The sequence below is a fragment of the Syngnathoides biaculeatus genome, chromosome 18 (assembly GCF_019802595.1).
Source record: "Syngnathoides biaculeatus isolate LvHL_M chromosome 18, ASM1980259v1, whole genome shotgun sequence".
Taxonomy (NCBI): Eukaryota; Metazoa; Chordata; class Actinopteri; order Syngnathiformes; family Syngnathidae; genus Syngnathoides; species Syngnathoides biaculeatus.
Genome location: NC_084657.1, coordinates 9463680 through 9485584, shown reverse-complemented (window position 1 = coordinate 9485584; position 21905 = coordinate 9463680). Strand labels below are relative to the sequence as shown.

The following is a 21905-nucleotide window of genomic DNA, read 5'->3' as shown; positions in this document are numbered from 1 at the left end:
AGCGCTGCGCTTGTGTGTTACTGCCGTGTCTCAGTGATTTTTACCAATATGTATTTTTAAACCGGCCCTGTTAGCATGGCGGCGCTAGCGTTACACTCACTAGTGTCAAACTCAAGGCCCGGGGGCCAGATCTGGCCCACCGTGTGATTTTATGTGGCTCGACGAGGAAAATCATGTGTATCAAACTAACATGTTATTTTTCTTCTTTTTTTGTTCAAATCTGTACCAAAATACCAAATTGTCATTACATAAATGACAACATTGAGCTATTACAAGCATTCTTGTGTTACCAAACAACAATCATTGGGAAAAAAACAGTTACCCTTGATTTCTGATTCTAAAACTAGTTCATAAATTTCATGTGGAAATATGACGAGGCGGTTAAAGATTATTTTTTTTTTTTATGGTTTCACAGCCATAACGGCCCTTTGAGGGAAACCGCGAGTGCAATGTGGCCGGCAATAAAAATGAGTTTGACACCCCTGCGTTAAACTCTCTGCGTACCGTCTTTCTTTGTGCATGTTTTCCCAACGGCCGCAGGGGGGCACTCGAGCGGAACAGGTACGAATGAGACCGGTGGCATATATGTGCCCAGGAAGTGACTTTTACCGGCCCTGTTAGCTCTAGCGTTAGCGTTGTGCTTGCGTATTGCTGCTGTGTTACTGGCGTCTCTCACTGATATTTACCAGCAAGTTTTATTTTAACAGGCCCTGTTAACATTAGAGCTAGCGCGTTAGCACTAGCGTTACCATCTTTCTTTGTAAATATCTCCCGTTACAATGTGGGCACTTGCGGCTTTTACACAGCTGCGGCGTACGTATGCACCAAATGGTATTTTCTTGACAAAAGTACTGCGTGAGGCTCCAACCAGGTGCGCTCTGGAGGCAGGGAATGACGGTAGATGGAGGTGTTGCTTGCGGGGGCCGCAATTTTCTTCTTCTTCTTGTTGTAACAGAAAACCGTTGAGAAGCGCTGGTTTAAGGCAAGAGGCGCTGGCTTGTGTTGTGAAGGAGAGCGAGTGACGTGGTCTACATGGTGTGGTAGAACGCGCTGAGGGTTGATTTTTTCAGGCGCCTTACAGGGTGACTTCTTCCGTACTGCTGCCTGGAGGTGAAGAGCGGAAAATCGGTAGAGGACGACGACGCCGGCGGCGAGTCTTGGGGCCGGCGTGGCCTCTCGACCGGGGGCGTGGCCGACTCCGCGGCCGTCCGGTCAACTGTGGAGGGAGCGTCGTGGACGCGGTGCTTCTTGGGGTCCTCGGCGCCCGCGGGGACCGAAGGCTCTGCAGAGAGCGCGTCAGCGGACGGATGCGCGGCAAAGACGGCGTGGGCGCGGCTCAGGTCCCAGTCGGTGAGGTCGTTGGCGAGCAGGTCCAGACAGCCTAACTTGGCTAACGAGGCCGAGCGTTTCATCAGCGAGGGCGGGGTCAGGCCCGCCTGGCGGATCCGAGCCTCCGCCTCCCGGACGTGCCTCTGTGCGCCGCCGCCTCGTTTTCGATTGGCTCCAGGCGCGCCCACGCTCACCTGCAACAGGAAGGCGCCGAGCTCGCGGAGCGTCTCCCATGTCTCTTTCAGGACGGCGCCGTCGCAGTGCGGGCCCGCCGACCCCCCCGCATACAGGAAATCGACGACGGACATCCAGTCGCTGTCGGCGTTCCTTGCGCTCCCGCTCGTCATTCTGACCAGGACGCCTTTCACGGCGTGCTGCTCCTCTCGGTCGCGGGCGGCGACCGGCTGCGCCGACGTGCGGCGCTGAGAGAGGGAGGGGCTTCCTGAGTGCGAGGGCGGGGACGGCGAGGGGACGCGGCTTTCCCGCTTTATCCGATACTCCAGCTGGCGCGTGACACGACGGACGGAACCCCGCCTCCAGTCCCTGTCGAGACAAACGCCATCCTCCTCTTCGTTCTTCACTTCCTGCTTCGCGCTCTGACAAGAAAGGTCCCCGCCCTCCACGTCCTGCTCGGACCTCCTCGCTTCCCGGTCGCAACGCTCCGACTGGCCGAGCTCGGACCGCTCCGACCGCAGGGACGGCTTCGATCCTGCGACCTGCACAGGAACGACCGTCTGCTCCAAAGAGAACACAGGAAAAAGAACCAAAGCCAGTGATTATATTGCACCTAAAAAAAAAAAAATGTAAAATATGCATTTATGACAACCTTTTCCTTTGAATTCCACAATCGAATTTGGTTGGCGTTTTTCCCGATCATCCTCAAAAGGTGTGCAAGTGTGCCACGAGAAGCCATCTTGCACACTTTTTGACAGTCACTGGCACAGTTTTAATGCGGGACATATTTTGAATGCGCAGATTTTCTCCACCCACGACTTTCCTCACAAAACAAAATCAGTTTTCAATCAGATGATAAATGTTGATGTTAAAAATGAGCAAAGTCAGACAGCTCATATTTGAATGCTTAAAATGCAAGTGGTGGAGTTTTTCCCAACATATCTACGACTGGTTAATATCCGTCCGATAATTGCGGAACGGAACTATCCAGGCCACGGAGCGATTCTCGGACTGCGAGCGCGTCCAGGATCCGCTCGCGTTGGTCTCACCTTTCTTTTCGTGTCTTCTCCAGCGAGGGATTCGGGAGGAGAATGTTGCTTGGCGCCGCGACAGTCTTGGGTCATCCCTTTGAACTTCTCCCTGGCGCTGAAGAAGTTGATGCGGTCGGCGTGTCCAAACGACACGCAGGGGAAGACGGGGGCGAGGAGGGCGTCTCTGGCGGGAGGGGGACTGTCCGGAACCGAGCAGTCCGGCGTGTGGACAGGCGACACCGCGGGCGGGTCAGAGCAACAGCCCCGATGCGAGATCTCCGCTTCAGGCGTGGAGGGCGGCGGGGACGACGGCGACAGGCGGTGCAGGGCCGCGGGGGGGTACGGCTGCCCCAAGGCGACACTCTGCACCACCGTTACGACGGCGTCTGGGCGGGGGACCCCCGGCACCGCAGTCGCGGCCGTGGGCGGCGCGGAAGCGGATTGATCGCGCTCCACCTCCTCCGCGGGTTCGCTCGGACCGTTAGAGAACGGCGGGGGTGACGGCGACGCCGCAACGCCGCCGCACGGGGGTGAGCTGAGCGGGCGGGCCGGGACGTCGGGCCGGCGGGCGCAACGCGCCGTCCCGTCGGCCGCCGGCAAGTCCAGCAGGTCTCTGACGGAGGGCCCGAGCGGGACGGCGGCCTGGCTGCCCAAGCTGTGCGGGTGGCCGTCGTCTTTGTACAGCAGGTCCTGGTGCTCGGAGAGGTCGCTGTCGGAGTGAGAACGCCACAGCTTGTTGTGCCGCTGCTTGCTGCGGGAGAGCAGAAAGGCGCTTAAGTGCCCGGCCGGTCCGGCACGTTGACCGCGGTCCGAGCGCGCTCACCTGGCCAGCAGGATGCCCTGGTACTCCTCCAGCTGCCTCATGAAGGAAGGGTTGGGTTTGGCGACCGCCCGGCGCTCCTTCACGTAGTCGAAGGACTCTGTCAGATCCCAGCCGTACTCCTTCATGGCGTAGGCGATGACCGTGGCCGCCGAGCGACTGATCCCCATTTTGCAATGCACCAAGCACCGGGAGTGGTCGTTCCTGCGAGGCGGCGTTGGCGTGAGCCGTCGGGAGTTTCCCGGTGCGCGTACGTGCGTCATACGTACGCACTCACTTGGCTCTGGTGATGAACTTGTAGGTGTCGTTCCAGTAGGCCAGCAAGTCCGTGGCTTCCTCGTCGTACACGCGGATGTTGTGGTACTCGAAGACCCCCGGGAAGAAGTTGTCGATCTCCCGCGTCACATTCAGGATGTAGCGGACTCTGCGCGACAGGCCGAAGTTAACTCCTGCTCCAAAGTCAGCCGTGGGCTTCGCTCCTCACCCGCTCTTCTGCAATTCCTCCAAATTGGACGCGTTCCACTCGGAACCCTGAAGGAACGAAGAGCATCGCACGGATGAAGCGTCGCTTCGATGAATTTGACTCGCACAAACTATCGACACCGTTTAGCCGACGTTCCGCCCCGATCTGCCTACCAAGAAGACGTGCTCGAAGATCTGCGTGGGGCTGTCCATCTGCCCCAAGATGACGATCATCTCGTTGTCGATGAACTCCTTGAACTCCCGCAGGTTGCAAGTCATGTGCATTTCCAGCTCGGTGCGGATCTGCGCCCACGTGGGAAGAAAACGGTTCAAATCTTGAAAAGTTTTTGATGCAATATTAACATGCGGTATGTTCTATGTCTCAAAATTATTTCAGCATTAAAACATCTGAAAACAAATTCCACTTGACTCATTTGTGCGCCTGGAGTAGAAAAGTTTGAAACATGACCAGTTAGCACATCCGCAACACACTCAAAAGGTAACACGGACGTCACGGTCAATGTTTATTTACTCTTGGAAATTGTAATAATGAAAAAATGTGCACAATATTGATTTATTTGCACAAATAAGTGTACAAAAGTAAGCATGATTACCGTAATTTTCGGCCTATAAGCCGCGACTTTTTGCACACGCTTTCAACCCTGCGGTTTTTGCGATGATGCGGCTAATTTGTGCATTTTTTTTTTCTCTAACAGCCGCAAGGGGGCACTCGGGCGGAAAAAGCGGTGGAATATATGTGCCGAGGGAGTGACTTTTACCCGTCGGGCCCTGTTAGCGCTGCGCAAACGTGTGACTGGCCGTTTACCGTAAGCGCACCTCCCTTACCACCTTACAAGCCTCACCGAGTACATTTGTAAAGGAAATACCATTTGGTACATACGTACGCCGCAGCTGTGTAAAAGCCGCAAGTGCCCACATTGAAAGTGAGATATTTACAAAGAAAGGCGATTTAACGCTCACGCCGCGGTAACGCGAGTGCTAACGCTAGCGCCGGGCTAGCTCTAATGCTAACAGAGCCTGTTAAAATAAAACTTACTGGTAAATATCACTGAGACACGCCAGTAAAACAGCAGCAATACGCTAGCGCAGCGCTAACAGGGCCGGTAAAAGTCACTTCCTGGGTGAAATCAGAGATATTTACAAAGAAAGACGGTACAAAGAAAGAGTTTAACACCAGCGCTGTGCTAAAGTTAGCACTAATGTTAGCCCCACGCTAGCGCTAACAGAGCCTGTTAAAATAAAACTTACCGGTAAATATCACTGAGACACGCCAGTAACACATCAGCAACATGTGAGCGCTGCACTAACGGCGCGGGTAAAAGTCACTTCCTGGGCACATACATTCCACCGGTCTCATTCTTACCTTGCAAAAGTCGCGTCTTGTAGGCCGGAAATGACGGTAGCAGTTCGGTAAACTGCATCTTTAATCCATACTCGGGTTGCACCAAATACAAGTAACCGTACCAAGGTATTATGACATCAAAAATAGCACGGCACAGTTTTGTTTTAAATACCGATAATTCCAAAAAAATTAATAATAATAATAACAACAATACAGTGCAACGAGACATCATGATTGTGTGACTGACCTCCTTACAGGTGACGTTCTCCAGGTCATTTTGCATCATGATCTCCCTCAAACCGCTTTTAATCTCGCGCTCGGTCAGCTCTCGTTCTGTGGGCCTGCACACGCGCACGTCAGGCCACCCGATCAGCGCCGGCGTCGCCACCTAGAGGCGCTTACGTGTCAGAGAACAGGACGGGGGAGTCGGCGCGGTGCGACTGCAGGTCCCGCATGGCGTTCCACTCGTTGATGTGGGCCTGGTCCGAGGAGATCCGGCTCCTGTAGTAGCTGACCCAGGTGAGGAACAGGCTGCCCGGAAAGTAGTTGTGACATCGCGCCACCTCGCAGGCTTTGTGCAGCGACTGCAGCGCCGACCTGCCCGTGAGCGACACGAGGCGTCCTTACCGGGGACGTTGGCGAGGGTCGCTGTCGGCGAACCGAGCGTGAACTCACCACATGGCCTGCACGGAGACGGGCTTGAACACGTGCACCCGGCAGTCCGTGGACACGCTGAAGCCTCTGCGAGGAAGAGGAGAGCCGCTGATGAAGAGCATGCCGCGAACGACGACGACGAGCGCGTTTGCCGGGTCCATACCCGTCTCCGTCCAGATGGATCAGTGTGTCGCTCCACAGGGGGAGAACCAAACCCACGGAGCAGGAACTGAGGAGCACACGTCACGCGGCGAGATGTACCGTGTGCCACGTTGCGCGTTTGGACGCCGACGCTCACCTGTCCACGGGGCTGAAGTCCACTCCGAGGACGACGCTCTCCTCGGTGTCCTGCCTCCCGTTGGTGGACACCACCACCATGTAGCGCGTCGTCGGCGTGTGAGCGCTCTCCAGCCGGACCGCCTGGATGGGGAACGCCGCAGGTGACGCCCGACGTTCTGTGCGTGTGTTGGGGCGTGGGTGCACCCACCAGTTTGATGTTGTCCTCCGGTCTGAGGACGGTGAACATTGTCTGAAGATGCTGCTGGATGTCCCCTGGGAGCAACGCAGGAACAGGAACGTCGCCGTTAAAAGACGCTTTGCCGGCTAGCCTACGCGGCGCGCCGGATGAACTGCCGGAGCCGTCACGCGTCAACTTTTAAGACCGCTTTGGCCAATCGGAAGGAAAATATGGCTTCATAAATTAGTGACGAACCGGATTAAGAAATTCTCGGCCGAAAATTGAAATTACAATGCCAATTTTGAATTAAATTGGGCGGCACGGTGGATCGGCCGGTGAAGTCCCCGGGTTCGATCCCGGCCCCGCCAGTGTGGAGTTTGCATCTCCTCCCCCGTGCCTATGTGGGTTTCCTCCAGGTGAGCACTACGGGTTCCTCCCACACTCCCCAAAATAATCACCCAACATTAATTGGACACTAAATTGCCCCAAGGTGTGACTGCAACTGCAGCTGTTTGTTGACGTGTGCCCTGGGATTGGCTGGCGACCAGTTCAGGGTGTACCCCGCCTCCTGGCCGTTGACAGCTGGGATAGGCTCCGGCGCTCCCCGCGACCCTTGTGAGGATAAGCGGCGAATAAAATGGATGGATGGATCATGAATGAAATTGCATTATGGGTATGACTGCAGAGCTGCCAACCGACAGAAATTCACCCCCACTTTTCCGCATTTTATAAAATATGTCAAGAACGTAGCGGGACAGTTATTGCAGCATATTATGCAATAGGATAAAAAAATAATAATTCTATTTGAATGAACAACAACTATTACTTTATAATCCTAATTTATGGCTTTAATATTTGTTAACTGAATGGATTGAACGCATCAACCTCCTAAAGGGGGACGCTTGCAAATTTTATATATATATATTTGCACCTATTATTGCTGCTGAAATGATGCAAATTTCCCCATTGCGGGTTTTAAAAAGCTTATCTCATATTTTAAACATTTCTAATATTAAATGTAATTTTAAACTTGCAGGCCTCAACGGAGCAGACGAGCAATGATGTACTAAAATTCATATGCAGTTTCTGGTTCCTGTGCGGCTGTCCAGTGTTAGCATGGGTTACAGCATTTTATTCTCCAGACAATTTCCCTGATATTTTGATTTATGTATTTGAATTTAATATCGGCCTTACTCAAAGTCGGTTACCCTTCACTACTGTATAAAGCGGTTGTAGCCAGACCTTTGTGGCATCAGCCAAATGCATATTTTATGCAATATCAAGTAGCCATAGCTTAGCAATTAGCATGGGTTCTTCATTTTTTTTCCCCTGTTAATTATCGCTCTCTTCTGAGTATAAAAAGCCTCGTCACAACTGCATCTTATTCGCCGCCGCGCAAGCGACGATTAGTGACCTATGCCGCGTTGACGACGGATGCGAAGCGACGGCTCGCCCCCGCGGCTCAGCGTTGGGTTGTCCCGGGTTAGCTGTAGCTTGCGGGCATCTGGAGCGGCGCTAAATGCCATGCAACGACCGTGACCGAATATGAACAACAAAAGTAGGGAGGTTGGGGCGACTGTTCAATGTGGGCATGCCATTTTTTTTTTTTTACACAATACAGATAAAACTAGCCCCGGTTTTTGCATGAGTCGTGAAAATATCTTTTTTTCTTTTGTCTGAAACCCAAAAGCGAATTTTGGGTTTCACACAAAAAGGAGACAATTTTCATACGAAGAATTTCAGTTGCCGAAAAATTCAGCACATCAATCTAAATTTTCTTCACCTGCGTGTTTGTTGGGCAGTTCGGAGAAGCGGGATCCGGACGGCGATGAGGAGCCATTTCCCCGGGGCAAGAAGAGTGCGGCCCCTTTCACGGTCAGGAAACTTTCGCTAATGCTGGACCCAAAAAAGGAAACTGAGATGGAATATTTGAAAGAATTACTGCATGCACGGTAATGCAACACCACATACACGTTTTTTTTTTTGTACATTCCTTTTAACGCAGATATCCTTATAAACATATACCGCAATTCCTGGCCTACAGATAGCACCTGGTTACGAGCCTCACCGAGTACATTTGTAAAAGAAATACCATTTGGTACACACGTACGCCACAGCTGTGTAAAAGCCGCAAGCCCCCACGTCGAAACCCACAATGAAATACGAGATATTTACAAAGAAAGACGGTCCATAGAAACAGTTTAACCCCAACGCTAGCATGCTAACGCCAGCGCTGCACAAAAGCTAGCGCTAATGTTAGCAATGGGTTAGCGCTAACAGGGACGATTAAAAGAAAACTTACCAGTAAATATCACTGAGACGCGCCAAAAACACAGCAGCAACATACTAGCGCAGCACTAACAGGTCAAACTCACTTCCTCGGCACATATATTCCACCGGGTCTCACTCTTACCTTTTCCACTCGAGTGCCCCCTTGCGGCCGTTAGAAAAATTGCACAAATTAGCCGCATCGCCGCATAAAGGAAATACCATTTGGTACATAGGTACGCCGCAGCTGTGTAAAAGCCGCAAGCGCCCACGTTGAAACCCGCAATGAAATACGATATATTTACAAAGAAAGAAAGCCGGTACATAGAAAGAGTTTAACGCTAACGCCAGCGCTAGCAGCCCTAATGTTAGCCTCACACTAGCGCTAACGCCCACAGGGCCGGTTAAAATAAAACTTACCAGTAAATATCACTGAGACACACCAGTAACACAGGAGCAACATGCTAGCGCAGCACTAACAGGACCGGTCAAAGTCACGTCCTCGGCACATCTATTCCACCGGTCTCACTCTTACCTTTTCTGCTCGAGTGCCCCCTTGGGGCCGTTAGAAAAATTGCACAAATTAGCCGCATCACCGCATAAACCGCAGGGTTGAAAGCGTGTGGAAAAAAAAAAGTCACGGCTTGCAGGCCGGAAATTACGGTAGTCGTACCGACACAAGGAACGCACAACATATCAACATAACATATGGGCGGGGCGCGCTGGGGAGTTCAACCCCAGAACCTTCGGTGACTCAAAAGTGTTGTTAGTGTGCGTCCACCAAGTGACACATTCAATATGGAGGACGGACTGACATGCCCCTACCAGAGGCCGATACGTTCATTAGTTGCTTGATAGAAAAAGGAGCAGCGGAATGAATTGACACCAGGACAGGAAGCAGTTTTATCCCCCCCAAAAAAGCCTCCCTGAAGCTTTGAAGGGTCTCCATTCTGAACCGAGTGGCAGAGAGCCCAGCGCCTCCTTATGGACAACAGGAGAATCTTAGTCTGCGTGATTATCATTATGCATTTTTTCGGGTTTTTTTTCTGTTTTTTTTTTTAATATATCTGACCTGCGAGGTTGAGAGCGACGGTCATCCTCTCCGCTGCCGGACTCCTGAAAGGAGAAACGAGAATGTCGTGATTACGTCGCAATGTCAACATTTTTTACGGGTTTTATGTAAATGGAAAAAAACACTGCACTCGGGCATTTGTGTGCGTTTTCTCACTAAACAACCTCATCGTGGACAAACAAACAACAACAACAACAACAGGGGGACAGCAGAGGTTCACGGGGAAGGTTAAAACTGAAGTCAAGTCCATATCGGTGAAAAAAAAAGAAACTGAATCGCTTTTGCATGCAAGCACAATGCAAATGCAGAAAAAAAAATGGAATGCATTTTGACCTTATGAACAGTTTAAAGCAGATTGGACAATATTCACGATGGCGGACAACATGCGTTTTGTCCGATAATGACAATTATCCATCCATTTTCTGAGTCGCTCATCCTCACGAGGGTCACAGGAGCGCTGGAGCCAATCCCAGCTGTTATCGGGCAGGGTACACCCCGAACTGGTCGCCGGCCAGTCTCGGGGGACACGGAGACAAACACCCGCACTCACAATCACACCTTGGGGCAATTTAGTGTCCAATTAATCTTGCATGTTTTTGGGATGTGGAAGGAAACCGGAGTGCCCACCCGGAGAAAAGCCACGCAGGCACGGGGGAGGAGAACATGCAAACTTCACGCTGGTCAAATTGCATTCATTCAATCATAATATTTATCCTATGATGAAAAAAAAATGTTGGAGGGGAATTCCGGATTAAAGTGTGTTCAACTGTCGAGGTTGCACTGAAAATTCACTTTGGAATCTTTTATTTACAGCTTGGAGGGACAACTTAATTCCTCATCTGTTGCGACCATGGGTTTCTTTTTTAAATGAAGATTTAATCAAATCACACAGTGAAGCTCAAAAATAATGAAAATAAATGATGGCATCGTCGCAGCCGCGCTCCTGCTTTGCATCCACACACAAAAAAAATGGCCAACAGGAAGTGGGGGGCCGGAAATGTAGAAAGCGGCTGAGATGCAAACAAAGCGTCGGTGCGGCGAGGAATACAATTAAAAGTACTAAACTAAGGAGTTACTAAACCGAAACTAGGTTGGGGTGAGTGCAAAGAGACGGAAGAGGACTTAAAAACTTGCAACTTTGGAGCTGCTCGCAACCGGAAGTGCATTCAACTCTCACCAAAAATTCCTGTTAAAAACATATCGTTCATATTCTGTTCATGTTTATGGCTACACACAGGATCGCACAGTATTGTTTAATTGTTTAATCGTCGCGTACTTGCAAGTTCATTTTGATGGGTTTGTGCGCTTGGCGCATGCGCACGAACACAAAGGCGAGTCCGTTTGTGACAGTCGCCCCCCCTCATCCAAATTAAAAATTAAATCAACGATATAGAAACGCGATTGAGAAAACGGAAGAAGGAGCAAAGTCGGGTTAGGGAGTGAGAGGGCGGCCGAGGGAGCTCTTACCGACACGCAGGGGCTGGAGGTGGTGCTGGGGGTCGGGGAACGCTGCACGGTCACCAGCGCCATTCAGCGAGCCGCCAGACGCCGACACCTGAGCGGCACCGAGAACATGATAATGGCCGACCAGAAGCGGCCGAGGGGAGGATTCGGGTGAGCGGCGGTCCGTCGGCGGCGTCTTCTGTCATTCCTCCATTGCCCTCTCCATGGTCGGCCGCTCACTCGGGAGTCCCGGTACTGTTGGACCGTGTTCGGGCGCTCCTCCCCGCTTCCTCTGGGCGGCGCGTGCGCACGCGGACACGGCAAATCTGCACCATCTGCGAGGGGAGGGCGGGTGCAACCGCCGGGTGAGTCCAAAAGCAAAACCTCACCCGGAAACCTAAACTTCATCGTCGAGACCTGCACGGGAAATCAACTTTGCTCTTTTTTGATTTTTTTTTTTTGTCTTCCGCTTCCCTCTTTGCGTTCAAAACAGTATGAAATCAAATGTAAAAAAAAAAATACATTTGGATTCAGTAATATTTCATTCGACTGTGTTCCAAACGATTTGTCAATATTTTAATGTTTATACAGTATAATCAAATTTATGGACAAGCCGTAAATGTATTTATATAAGTGCAATGGCGCCATCAAACGGAACCTATAATTACCGTCAAACTGTACCTACTGGTTCAACAATGTTACATATTGTTGCGTTAAAATTGGAGGTGATCTGATAGTGTAACGAGGATGCAAATGTCACTCAAATAATTTTTAAAAAATTATTAATCATTTGCCATGCTGTTTTTTTCACGGAAGTCGCATTTTCGCAACGCAAAAACAAACCTGTGGCGGAAAAGTATGTGAAAATGCCAACTTTAGTGTAAGGTGCTATTAATTCCCACACGAAATCAGGAATATACATTTTTTTTTTAACTTTTTTTTTTTTTTTTTTGCAACTTGACGCAATAAAACGTATCGAATATGCGGAACGAGTTCAGCCTCAGCAGACAAAGATGGCCGTGCCTAGTAAACAGTAAGTGCTAACTCGGATGCTAACACCAGAATTGAAGATTTAGTCATATTGTGGAGCTTCTAAAAGATTACAAAATAAAAGACGGCGCGATTTAGTTGTTCGTTACTTCTTGAATCGTATTTGAAATGTTAGCTTACCGGCCGTGCTGCTCATCCAAGTCATGATGTGCTAACTGGAAAGTGGAGCAGGAAGCGTAATGAGCTTAGCTTGCTTCATTCTGGTCGTTGAAACAATCGTTTTCTACTCACAACCAGAAACAATGTCGTCTTGTCATATTTCAAGAGAGTTTGATAAACTTACTTGTCAATATCCTGTTTACCGATCTACTTTTTAACCCAGGTACGGGCTCATCCTGCCTCAGAAGAATTGCTTGACGAAGCCAACACGTCTGCAGAAGCATTCTGTGTTTGGAGATGACTCCGACGATGAGGTAGCTCATTAATTCCATAAATCTCTATTTTGTGTGCTGCAGCTTTATATTTAAATGAGGAGCTATGGATGTGTATTCTCATTGAACCAGACGTCTGTCGGGGAGAGTCTGCAAAAAGAAGCGGCCAAGAAGAAGACGATGAGGCAGGTGAGGCCAAGGCTGATTTTGTGTGTTGGGTGAATTGTTTTTGTTTCTGAGCGCTGTTGTGATGCGGTTGGTGGGTTTGGGCAGACTCAGTTGGAAATGAAGAAGGCCCTGGAAGAGGACAGCACAGTGTACGACTACGATGCCGTCTACGACGACATCCAAAAGCAGAGGCTGGACAACAGTCGGAAAGCTTTGTCGGGGGTGGAAAAGAAGGTCGATACGTAACCGAAACGAACCTGTGCGCTCGATTCGGTTTTTAACGCCAGTGAGTGATGTTTTTTTTTTGTTTGTTTGTTGTTGTTGTTGCCGCTTGCAGCCAAAGTACATCCATCAGCTGATGAAGGCGGTGGAGAGCCGCAAGAAGGAGCAGGAACGTCGGGAGGAGAGGAAGATACAGAAGGAGCGCGAGGCGGAGGGCGAGCAGTTTGCGGACAAGGAGGCGTACGTCACCTCGGCCTACAAGCAGAAGCTGCAGGAGCAGAAGGAGGAAGAAGAGCGTGCGCGGAGGGAGGCCGCCATCGAAGGTTAGGCGTGCGAGACGTGACCTTCAAAGAAAATCTGCGATTTTTAAGATCGTTCTGATAGCTACGCATCAATGAATGGATTGGCCACCCCTCGTCAAATCTGTCATAGCGCAAGGCTGCTTTGAACCACTGTTATGTGCCCGAATAAGTTTAGCAAAGTCCAAAAGAAATAAATCAGGTAAATGAATTACTGTAATTTGAGAATGCGTACCGCCAAAGTTGACCCCCCCCCCAAAAAAAAAAAAAAAAATCAGGAAAACCCTTCTACCAATGTACAACGCGCACCAGCAATTTGCCGCTACTTCTGGGTTGGCGGCATCTTCGGCTCGAGTGATTTTATTTTTTTTTTTTTAAAACAGCTGCAGAACTAGCCGTTGCAGTCCACATTTTTTGTCTTAAAGTTTCAACTCATGGGCAGTTGTTTCTGGTCTTTGGTCCAGTAGCGACAAGCTAACAATCGTAAAATGCAAGCTCCCCGAGGAGCCGAGAGAGCTCAGGTTGGTGGGGGCACACATTGCCATAATATAGAGAAATGTTGAACATAAGATATAAAATAATTTTTTTACCACTATGTACCTGTATACAACAATACCATGTGATTTTTTTTTTTCCACCCATACCAAAGTATAATGCGCATTATGAGAAATTACAGTAATTGCTCATTTGAATTTCATTTTTTTCCCTCCCTATCAGCCGCTTTGGACGTAAGGAAACAAAAAGATCTGAGCGGCTTCTACAGACATCTTCTGAATCGGACTGTAGGGGAAGAAACTCTCCCGGATCGCTTCCCGAATACGTACGGATTCCTCAAACACATTATATGAAATATATATATACACACGTTATTTAATGCAAACATCTTATGTTGGGTCATCCATAGAACCCAAAAGTCACAAGATACAAAAGCGCCAGAAACAGCTCAGACGTCAAGTCCCGGAAGTGACGAGGACGCCCACAAAGACAAAAACAGATTCAACAGGACCCCCAGCACCGCCTCCACCTCATCACATCCCAAACGGCATTACAGACGGCGTTCGCCCTCGTCGGGCAGCGACTGCGAGCGAGAAAGAGACAAGTCCAGGAAGAAACGGCAAGACGAGGACGAGCCGCACGGCAAGAGGAGGAAAGACAGCGACGGCAAAAGTCACGGAAGCAAAGACGGGGCAAGGGAAGAAGACTCCAGGAAGAGGTCAGCTAAAGATGGAAGGAGGGATGAAAAGAAGAAAGGTGAAGATGGGAATAAAGCACCTCCAGTGAAGCAGGAGGAAGAATGTGAGAGGGAAGGTGAAAAGAATGTGAATAAATTTGCCAAGCGGTCCAACGAGCAAACACTGAGCTCGGCCAGAGATCGATACCTCGCCCGCCAGATGGCTCGCTCCGCGGCCAAAACCTACATTGAGCACGAACAAGACTGACCGCCGCTGACCGAAATTCCCTTCTTTTCACCCAAATGTTCACATTAAAATGTCACAATTGATTAAACCTATTTCAGTGTGAATCTCCCGTTTGATCAGAAAGGACTGCAGTGATTGCAATTTTCAATGTTAGTCAAAGAATTGACAGGAGGAAAAATGCAGTTGCATTGGAAAGTCATTCAAGACTGAAATTCATTTGCACGCATTTCTAAACCCACCCTCAAAATTCTGTACATTAACATGTCTGTGCTCATGTAAATTATGTATGACATTCATGAAGGGACAAGTTGGTTTACACAGTTTTTATTCAGTAGCTCTCAAAAGTGAAACAAGTTGAAAAACACTTTCAGTAAATTTTCTTCCTTAAACATGTCGAAGCGAGCAACGTTCGCGTTTAGTGATGCAGTTGCGGCCTTGCCCCCTCCACTCTGGAATCTGCAGGAAGAAGGCAACCATTAATCCCACCAAATCCTCCAATCCGACATCCATTCCATTGTTTTTCCTCATTTGTGTTCAGAAAACCGATCGTCACCACCGAAAATCTGACGGTAATTCCAGCTGTTTTCAGTTTGGATTTCATCACCACACAAAAATGCCAACCTGCACCGCAAAAACGTCAAGATGCGAAACCCACCTAAATAATTCTGCGCTCCTCCAGACTTCCAACGGGCTAAAATGGAACCTGCAGGTCAAAAGAGAAAATCAGATTTCGGCAGAATAGGATTAAAGGTCAGTAGTTAAAACTATAAATGCGGTCGATGCATGCCAAACATGGTCAATAAAAGCATTGAAAATATCTGCCAGTATTATATAATACCCAAGTTCTGTTTGTCTCAATTTAATTTATCCTGCAGGCAGCTTGTTTCGCGCATGCGCAATGAGTTCCGAGAGGCGACTTCCTGGATGCACGGATATTGAATTCCAATATTAAAAATAAAAGCTGCCAGTGAAGCAGCTCGTAATTGTTTAGAATTACTAACCGGCAGAAAAAACGTCATTGTATTAGTTAATCGCCGGCTCACAATGAGTACAAAGTAATTTAATTCAGTCGTTTTGAGAAAAAAATTATACGTGGTCGGCCTATTCCGGAAGTAGTCGTCACGGAAGCCCAGAAGCAATACCTAGTCACTTTCGAGATAGCACACGTACGAAAAAAAAAAAAAAGCTTACCTACTGTCTTTTCAAAATCATGACGAAATTTTTGTGCGTGTATCACCGAAGAAAAGGAGTATTGAACACAGGAGCAAATCTCGTTTTAATGGCAAACAGTCTAACGCACTACGGAGGGAACACTACTTCCTCGATTAACCGGAAATGTAACCAACAATAACGTCCGTGCGGAACCTCGTAACCGAACTCAAGGTCGCGTCGGTGCGCGTATAAAGTACCTCGTGGGATCAAACTAGTCGCTCCAAAGAATCCTTGCAGTTTATGGAATGGATACGCGACCTAGAGAAATGGAATAGGGGGAGAAAATGAATAAATTCAGACAACATAATTTGCAACATCACAATGTACAGGTTGTTACAGTAACTCAGACCAGTGATTGAGAAACATCGTCAGTTGTCGCATCAGACGGCACTTCCTATTCACACTTTTCATCTTTGTCACATTATTTTAGCTTTAAAAAACCTTCCCATCATTTGCATTGCTTACTTCAACGTTTTAAACATTAATTGCGGATTATCGGGAATTTCCGAAATGAGCAAACGTACCGATGGACCACGTGCTCCCCCGTGGCGTTCACGTGTGACTTCGACGAGCGAAATATTTGTTCATATTTCAGCAAGCAGGTCTCCCGTTCAACCCCCAAAGCCGAGAGGGCCGCCGGAGAAACATTTTACCGCTAAAATGATTTCATTTTGTTTCATCCTTCTCGAGTGAGACGACGCCAGGATCGATCCAGCAATGCGTCCGAGAAGAAAAGGACAGAAGAGCAACGGCGGCGCTATTATATAGCTGCAGTCGCGTGTGTATGACGTCACGTCCGGTGCGTACTCGTGGTCTTAGGCGTTTTTAAAAATTTCAATTTGGAGCCTGATATATATATATATATATATATATATACACAGACAATTTTCTGAGCTGCTTATCCTCACAAAGGTTGCAGGAGTCCTGGAGCCAATCCCAGCTGTCATGGGCAGGAGGCGGGGTATACCCTGAACTGGTTTCCGGACGATATATATCCAGTATCCAAGCCGCTCATCCTCATAAGGGTCACGGGAAAGCAGGGGCCTATCCGGGCCAGCTCTGGGCGAAAAGGCAGACCACACCCTGAACTGGCCGCCAGTCAGTCGCAGGGCAGATGTATCTGACACTGAGCGGGAATGGATCCCGCGCTGCCCGCACCGAAGGTAGGCGTGTGTACGCTACACCATTAAAAAAAAAAAAAAAAAAATATATATATATATATTATATATATATATATATATATACATATATCCAATTTCTTAGCCGCTTATCCTCACAAGGAGTGCTGGAGCTAACTAATCCCAGCTGTCAGGAGGAGGGGTCGCGCCTGAACTGGTCGCCGGCCAAAATGGAAGTCGCGCTCACAATCGCACCTATGGGCAATTTAGAGTGTCCATTTAACGTTGGACGTTTTTGGGGATGCGGGAGGAAACCGGAGTGCCCACCCCAGGGAAAACCCACGCAGGCGGGGTCCGGGATTCAAACCCCGATCCTCAAAACTGCGAGGCCGACCGGAGAGTCCGCCGTCTTGAGCGTCCGCGCGCGTTCTGAGGACTGCGGCGCCCTCGCTCTTTTGCAGTCCTCGGCGAGCAAATAAGGCGGCGCCGCTTTTTCGCTGAGCGCACGCAGCGGAACTCGATCGCGAGGCAAAAAAAAAAAAAAAAAGTCTGCTGACTTGATTTTGCTTCATCGACCGTTGAGGCGTTTTGTCTGCCGCGCGCATATTTTTCGACATCACGTTTGGAATTTTGGGGATTTTCTCGAACGTGCCGGCAGCTTCTGGTAAACTTTTGTGATTTTCTCGCTCTTTGTACTGTACAGGCTGCATTGTTCCATGATTCGACACAAGCCTCAAGTCCCGCGTGGACAAACTATTTGCGTGGCCGAAATGAATGAATTGTGACAATCGCAGACATTGCATATATTAAACGGCATATTCATCTCTCCGGTCGCCAGGGGCGACATCCATCTTGACCCGTGCTCGGACGTGGATTCAGTCCGACATCATGTTGCTCCCTACCGAGGGCGACAGGATCATAACGCGCCTGCCCAAGGTGAAACACGCTTCAATGCAAACACCCATCCATTCGTTTTCGCCGCTTATCCTCACGAGCGCCGGAGCCTATCCCGGCTGCCGCGTCGTCGTCAAAAAGTGTTATCACGTGTTGTTACGGTGTTATGACATTGATACATTACTATATCCATACATCCATAACTTTTCTTTGCTGCTCATCCTCACGAGGGTCGCGGGGAGCGGCGGAGCCTATCCCGGCTGCCGCGTCGTCGTCAAAAAGTGTTATCACATGTTGTGACGTTGTTATGACGTTGATACATTATTATAGCCATCCATTTTCATAGCCGCTTTTCCTCACAAGGGGTGCTGGAGCCTATCCCAGCTGTCAACAGGCAGGGGGCGGGGTACACCCTTAACTGGTCGCCGGCGAGACAAAAAACAGTTGCGCTCACAATCACACCTACGGGCAATTTAGAGGGTCCAATGAATACAAGCATGTTTTTGGGGATGTGCGAGGAAACCGGAGTGCCCACCCGGGGAAAAGCCACGCAGGCAAGGGGAAAAACATGCTAACTCCACACAGGCGGGTTTTGGGATCAGCTAGTAAAGCGTTGGCCTCACAGTTCTGAGGTCCCAGGTTCGATCCCAGACCCGCCAGTGTGGACTTTGCATGTTCTCCCGTGCCTGCGTGGCTTTTCTCCGGGTGGGCTCTCCCGTTTCCTCCCATATCCCCAAAAACATGCAACTATAATCGGGACACTCTAAATTGGCCGGAGGTGCGATTGTGAGTGCGACTGTTTGTCTCCATGTTCCCTGCGATTGTCCGGCGACCAGTTCAGGGTCCTGCCCGTTGAGAGCTGGGATAAGGTCCGGCACTCCCCGCAAACCTCGTGAGGATAAGTGGTTATGAAAATGGACGGATGGATGGATATAATATTGTAACAATGTCATAACAATGTAACAACATGTAATAACACTTTTTTTTTTTTTGACGACGCGGGACGATGACGTCACGTCAGTGCTTCAGTCCAAAAGCGTCGCTGCGGACCGACGAGCTTTTCCATCCTCGGGTGCAGGCCGCCTGTCGGACGCGCACGGAAGACGCCGTCAGGTGAGTTCAGAGGTCGCGGGAGGCCCTGCTCGTTTTTGCACAAAAATCAAAATGGCGTTCCGGATTTTTTTCCGAAAAGGTGAGTAAGCGAACGAGGTGCGAGGTGCACAAAAAAATTGCTTTTTTTTTTTTCTTTTTTTTTTTTGCTCGGAAGATATTAAGAATTAAAAATCTTTCAAATGAACAAATTGAGATGATGATGCAATGAACGGTCGCACTTTGACTTCCTCTTTCCTCATTCGCAGCTTCAACGTCGCCAAAGTCATCGTTGTGGGGGACGTCTCGGTCGGGAAAACGTCTTTGGTGAGCAGGTGAGGAGGAGTCGCACAGTTCCACACTATCTGCATCTCGTTGTCCAGCCGTCCGTCCATTTTATGTGCCGCTCATCATCACGAGGGTCGCGGGAGTGCCAGAGCCGATCCCTGCTGTCAACGGGCGGGAGGCGGGGTGCACCCTGAACTGGTCGCAGGGCACATAGACAGAAGTCACACTCACATTCACATCCATTTTTTTAGCTGCTTATCCTCACAAGGGTCACGGGAGTGCTGAAGCCGATCCCAGCTGTCAACGGGCAGGAGGCAGGGTTGATCCTGAATTGGTCGCCAGCCAATCGCAGGGCACATGGAAATCGCACTCACATTCACATCCATCCATCCATTTTCTTAGCTGCTTATGCTCACGAGGGACACAGGAGTGCTGGAACTGATCCCACCTGTCAACGGGCAGGAGGCGGGGTACACCCTGAACTGGTTGCCAGGCACTCGGAGGGCACACAGACAGATATCACACTCACATTCACATCCATTTTCTTAGCTGCTTATGCTCACGAGGGTCACGGGAGTGTTGGAGCCGATCCCAGCTGTCAACGGGCAGGAGGCGGAGGACACCCTGAACCGGTCGTTGGCCAATCGCAGGGCACGTCGAGACAGCCAACAGTCACACTCACAATCAGACCTACGCGCAATTTAGTGTCCCATCGATGCATGTTTGTGGGATGCGCGAGGAAACCCGAGTGCCCGCCCGGAGAAAAGCCACGCAGGGACGGGGGGAGAAAATGCAAACTCCACACAGGCAGGGCCGGGATTTGAACCCGTGCCCGCGTGACTGTGAGGCCAAAGCGCTACAGCTGCTCTCATCATCATGAAATTGAAGAACAGATTGAACGGGAACACAGGCAATTGAACAGCACCCAACTCCACCACGCACATCATCGCAATCCATATTTATTTCACGTTTCCAGCTCACCACGGACGCGTCTTGCAAGTCCGAGTCGGGTTTAACTGGATTTGCTCCGGTCGGGAAGCAACGTCGCCATCTTCAAGGGACAGAAAATCTGACAGGTTTTTACTCATCTAGATGAGGTCAGGGGCAGAAAATAATTAACGTTCACGTGCATCGTTCCAATGACAAAAATATCATAATTGAGGTTTGAAACGTGCGCGAGTCACAAAACGTCTGTGGCAGGTTCTGCAGGGGCGCCTTCGACAAGAACTACAAAGCCACCATCGGCGTGGACTTCGACATGGAACGCTTCCACGTGCTCGGCGTGCCCTTCAGCCTGCAGCTGTGAGTACGTCCCCGAGCCGACGCCTTCGGGGCGCGCGTTCGAGCCCCGGGGGAACTGCCTGACGTCCGCCGGTGCGGTTGCAGGTGGGACACGGCGGGTCAGGAGCGCTTCAAGTGCATCGCCTCCACGTACTACCGAGGGGCTCAAGGTGAGGGAGTCGGATTAGTCCGAGTCCAAACAAAATTGCTCCGACGTGCTTTTTTGTTTTGTTTTTGCAGCCATCATTGTGGTCTTCGACCTGAGCAGAGGGAGCTCCTTAGTCCACGCCAGGTAAAAGGAATGAGCACACCTTGATCGCCAGCGGTGTACCGTGCAGGATACTTTCATAAGCAAGTGAACGTGATAAAACGCGTCTTGGGAGTTTTTGTGTGCGTCCGCGCACACGTGCCCAAAACGAGTAGTCCGCCGAAAAGCAATCTAAGTGGGTCACGTGACTACAGAAGCCGTGTTTACTGGGCCCAGGCAGTGGTTGGAGGACGCCATGAGGGAGAACGACCCCTCCAGCGTTCTTCTCTTCCTCGTGGGCACCAAGAAAGATCTCAGCGTGAGTGGAGATAGAACAAAAACACAAAACGAGATTGAGTCGAGTTTCGTCAGCTGACGTTTTGGTTTTTGCTCTCTCAAGTCTCCAGAGCAGCTGGCTCAGGTGGAAGAGGAAGCCGTCAGGACGTCGGAAGAACTCGGAGCCGAGTACTGGGCCGTGTCGGCAAAGTCGGGTGCGGCGCGTGTCAAAAACGGCTCCGCTCGCGCGAAGGCGTCCGGATAAATAAACAAACGCGATTCGATGTCCGCCGCAGGAGACGGCGTGAGGGATTTCTTTCTCCGCGTGGCCTCTTTGACCTTCGAGGCCAATGTCCTCTCCGAGCTGGAAAAACAAAACGGGAACACGACCGACGTCATCAGTGAGTCGCCGTCGCTTCTTCATCGAGCAGTCTGGCGTCCCGGAATGTCAACTTTTGCTACGTGCGTTCATTTTTCGCAACAATGACGTGACGTCTGTCGCGTCAACAGGGATCTCGAACGGCCCGCGGGACGAGCGCAAGCCGGGCAAGAGGAAGTCCGACTGCTGCTGATGTGACAATCGGGGGAGCGGACGCACGGATCCGGCTGGCGCGTAAATAAAAGTCGCCAAAGGACTTTCCCCCGCATTCCCGTGTGGCTCGTTAACTTCCGGCGTCATGTGCCCTCGGCGTGACTAATCGCGGCGGCGTCTTATGACCGGCACGAGCGCGGCCTTCCGTGCCGGCGTCATGCGGCCAAAAAAAAAAAAAAAAATTGTTTACAGAGTCCACTTGAGCTTGGAGGACAAAAGTTTCAATTGACTCTTATTTGATTCAAGGGCCCCAACAAAACCCCCCCCACCCACCCTTGAAGTGACGGAGGATCTTCGTGACCTCTCA

At 50.1% G+C, this 21905-nt stretch overlaps 3 protein-coding genes, 1 long non-coding RNA gene and 2 other non-coding genes across 16 annotated transcripts; 2 read left to right on the top strand and 4 right to left on the bottom strand.

The window, feature by feature from the left end:
• Nucleotides 1–1028: 1028 nt before the first annotated feature.
• ssh2b (slingshot protein phosphatase 2b) lies at nt 1029–11307 on the bottom strand. 3 transcript variants are annotated; one of them, XM_061802659.1, is made up of 15 exons: nt 11098–11307; nt 9631–9674; nt 8074–8186; nt 6321–6385; nt 6132–6253; nt 5997–6062; nt 5855–5920; nt 5582–5776; nt 5427–5520; nt 3991–4119; nt 3839–3885; nt 3632–3778; nt 3358–3558; nt 2553–3285; nt 1029–2063 (listed from the first exon to the last, which is right to left on the bottom strand). In XM_061802659.1, the coding sequence occupies exons 1-15, from the start codon at nt 11158–11160 to the stop codon at nt 1029–1031; spliced, it is 3120 nt and encodes a 1039-aa protein (XP_061658643.1). In that variant the 5' UTR covers nt 11161–11307. The 3 variants fall into 3 exon arrangements, with proteins under 3 accessions (XP_061658643.1, XP_061658645.1, XP_061658644.1); XM_061802661.1 differs by having other exon boundaries at nt 8074–8205; nt 11098–11238; XM_061802660.1 differs by lacking the exons at nt 9631–9674; nt 11098–11307 and adding an exon at nt 8593–9616 and having other exon boundaries at nt 8074–8205.
• Nucleotides 11308–11979: 672 nt separating this feature from the next.
• On the top strand, nt 11980–14709 carry nsrp1 (nuclear speckle splicing regulatory protein 1). Its single transcript, XM_061802668.1, has 7 exons — nt 11980–12106; nt 12446–12536; nt 12627–12683; nt 12768–12896; nt 13000–13207; nt 13901–14003; nt 14088–14709. Exons 1-7 carry the CDS (start codon nt 12087–12089, stop codon nt 14620–14622), a joined length of 1143 nt encoding a protein of 380 aa, XP_061658652.1. The 5' UTR covers nt 11980–12086; the 3' UTR covers nt 14623–14709.
• Nucleotides 14710–14909: 200 nt separating this feature from the next.
• Nucleotides 14910–16549, bottom strand: LOC133491496 (uncharacterized). The gene is made up of 4 exons (XR_009792420.1): nt 16338–16549; nt 16011–16071; nt 15257–15304; nt 14910–15057 (listed from the first exon to the last, which is right to left on the bottom strand). It is a non-coding gene; the product is annotated as an uncharacterized LOC133491496 (long non-coding RNA).
• LOC133492349 (small nucleolar RNA SNORD65) lies at nt 15134–15207 on the bottom strand. Its single transcript, XR_009792628.1, has one exon. It is a non-coding gene; the product is annotated as a small nucleolar RNA SNORD65 (small nucleolar RNA).
• On the bottom strand, nt 16155–16231 carry LOC133492348 (small nucleolar RNA SNORD49). Its single transcript, XR_009792627.1, has one exon. It is a non-coding gene; the product is annotated as a small nucleolar RNA SNORD49 (small nucleolar RNA).
• On the top strand, nt 16486–21691 carry LOC133491490 (ras-related protein Rab-34-like). Of its 9 annotated transcripts, none has more exons than XM_061802674.1 (11): nt 16486–16612; nt 16726–16976; nt 17770–17867; nt 18847–18938; nt 19184–19249; nt 20403–20504; nt 20589–20653; nt 20724–20775; nt 20968–21049; nt 21131–21221; nt 21303–21691. In XM_061802674.1, exons 2-11 carry the CDS (start codon nt 16928–16930, stop codon nt 21491–21493), a joined length of 888 nt encoding a protein of 295 aa, XP_061658658.1. In that variant the 5' UTR covers nt 16486–16612; nt 16726–16927; the 3' UTR covers nt 21494–21691. The 9 variants fall into 9 exon arrangements, with proteins under 9 accessions (XP_061658658.1, XP_061658655.1, XP_061658660.1 ...); XM_061802671.1 differs by having other exon boundaries at nt 20589–20775; nt 21303–21407; nt 21517–21691; XM_061802676.1 differs by lacking the exon at nt 17770–17867 and having other exon boundaries at nt 20972–21049.
• The last annotated feature ends 214 nt before the right edge of the window (nt 21692–21905 follow it).

Coding starts and splice junctions, on each gene's coding strand:
- ssh2b (XM_061802659.1), bottom strand. CDS start 11,160: ATGGCGCTGGTGACCGTGCAGCGTTCCCCGACCCCCAGCACCACCTCC. Junction 8,187..9,630: donor CGTCGCTCTCAACCTCGCAG/GTCAGATATATT, acceptor TTTTGGGTCCAG/CATTAGCGAAAGTTTCCTGA. Junction 3,559..3,631: donor AAGTTCATCACCAGAGCCAA/GTGAGTGCGTAC, acceptor GCCGCCTCGCAG/GAACGACCACTCCCGGTGCT.
- nsrp1 (XM_061802668.1), top strand. CDS start 12,087: ATGGCCGTGCCTAGTAAACA. Junction 12,107..12,445: donor ATGGCCGTGCCTAGTAAACA/GTAAGTGCTAAC, acceptor TTTTTAACCCAG/GTACGGGCTCATCCTGCCTC. Junction 12,684..12,767: donor AGAAGAAGACGATGAGGCAG/GTGAGGCCAAGG, acceptor GGGTTTGGGCAG/ACTCAGTTGGAAATGAAGAA.
- LOC133491490 (XM_061802669.1), top strand. CDS start 16,928: ATGTATCTGACACTGAGCGGGAATGGATCCCGCGCTGCCCGCACCGAA. Junction 18,939..19,183: donor CGCACGGAAGACGCCGTCAG/GTGAGTTCAGAG, acceptor CCTCATTCGCAG/CTTCAACGTCGCCAAAGTCA. Junction 20,505..20,588: donor GTGCCCTTCAGCCTGCAGCT/GTGAGTACGTCC, acceptor GTGCGGTTGCAG/GTGGGACACGGCGGGTCAGG.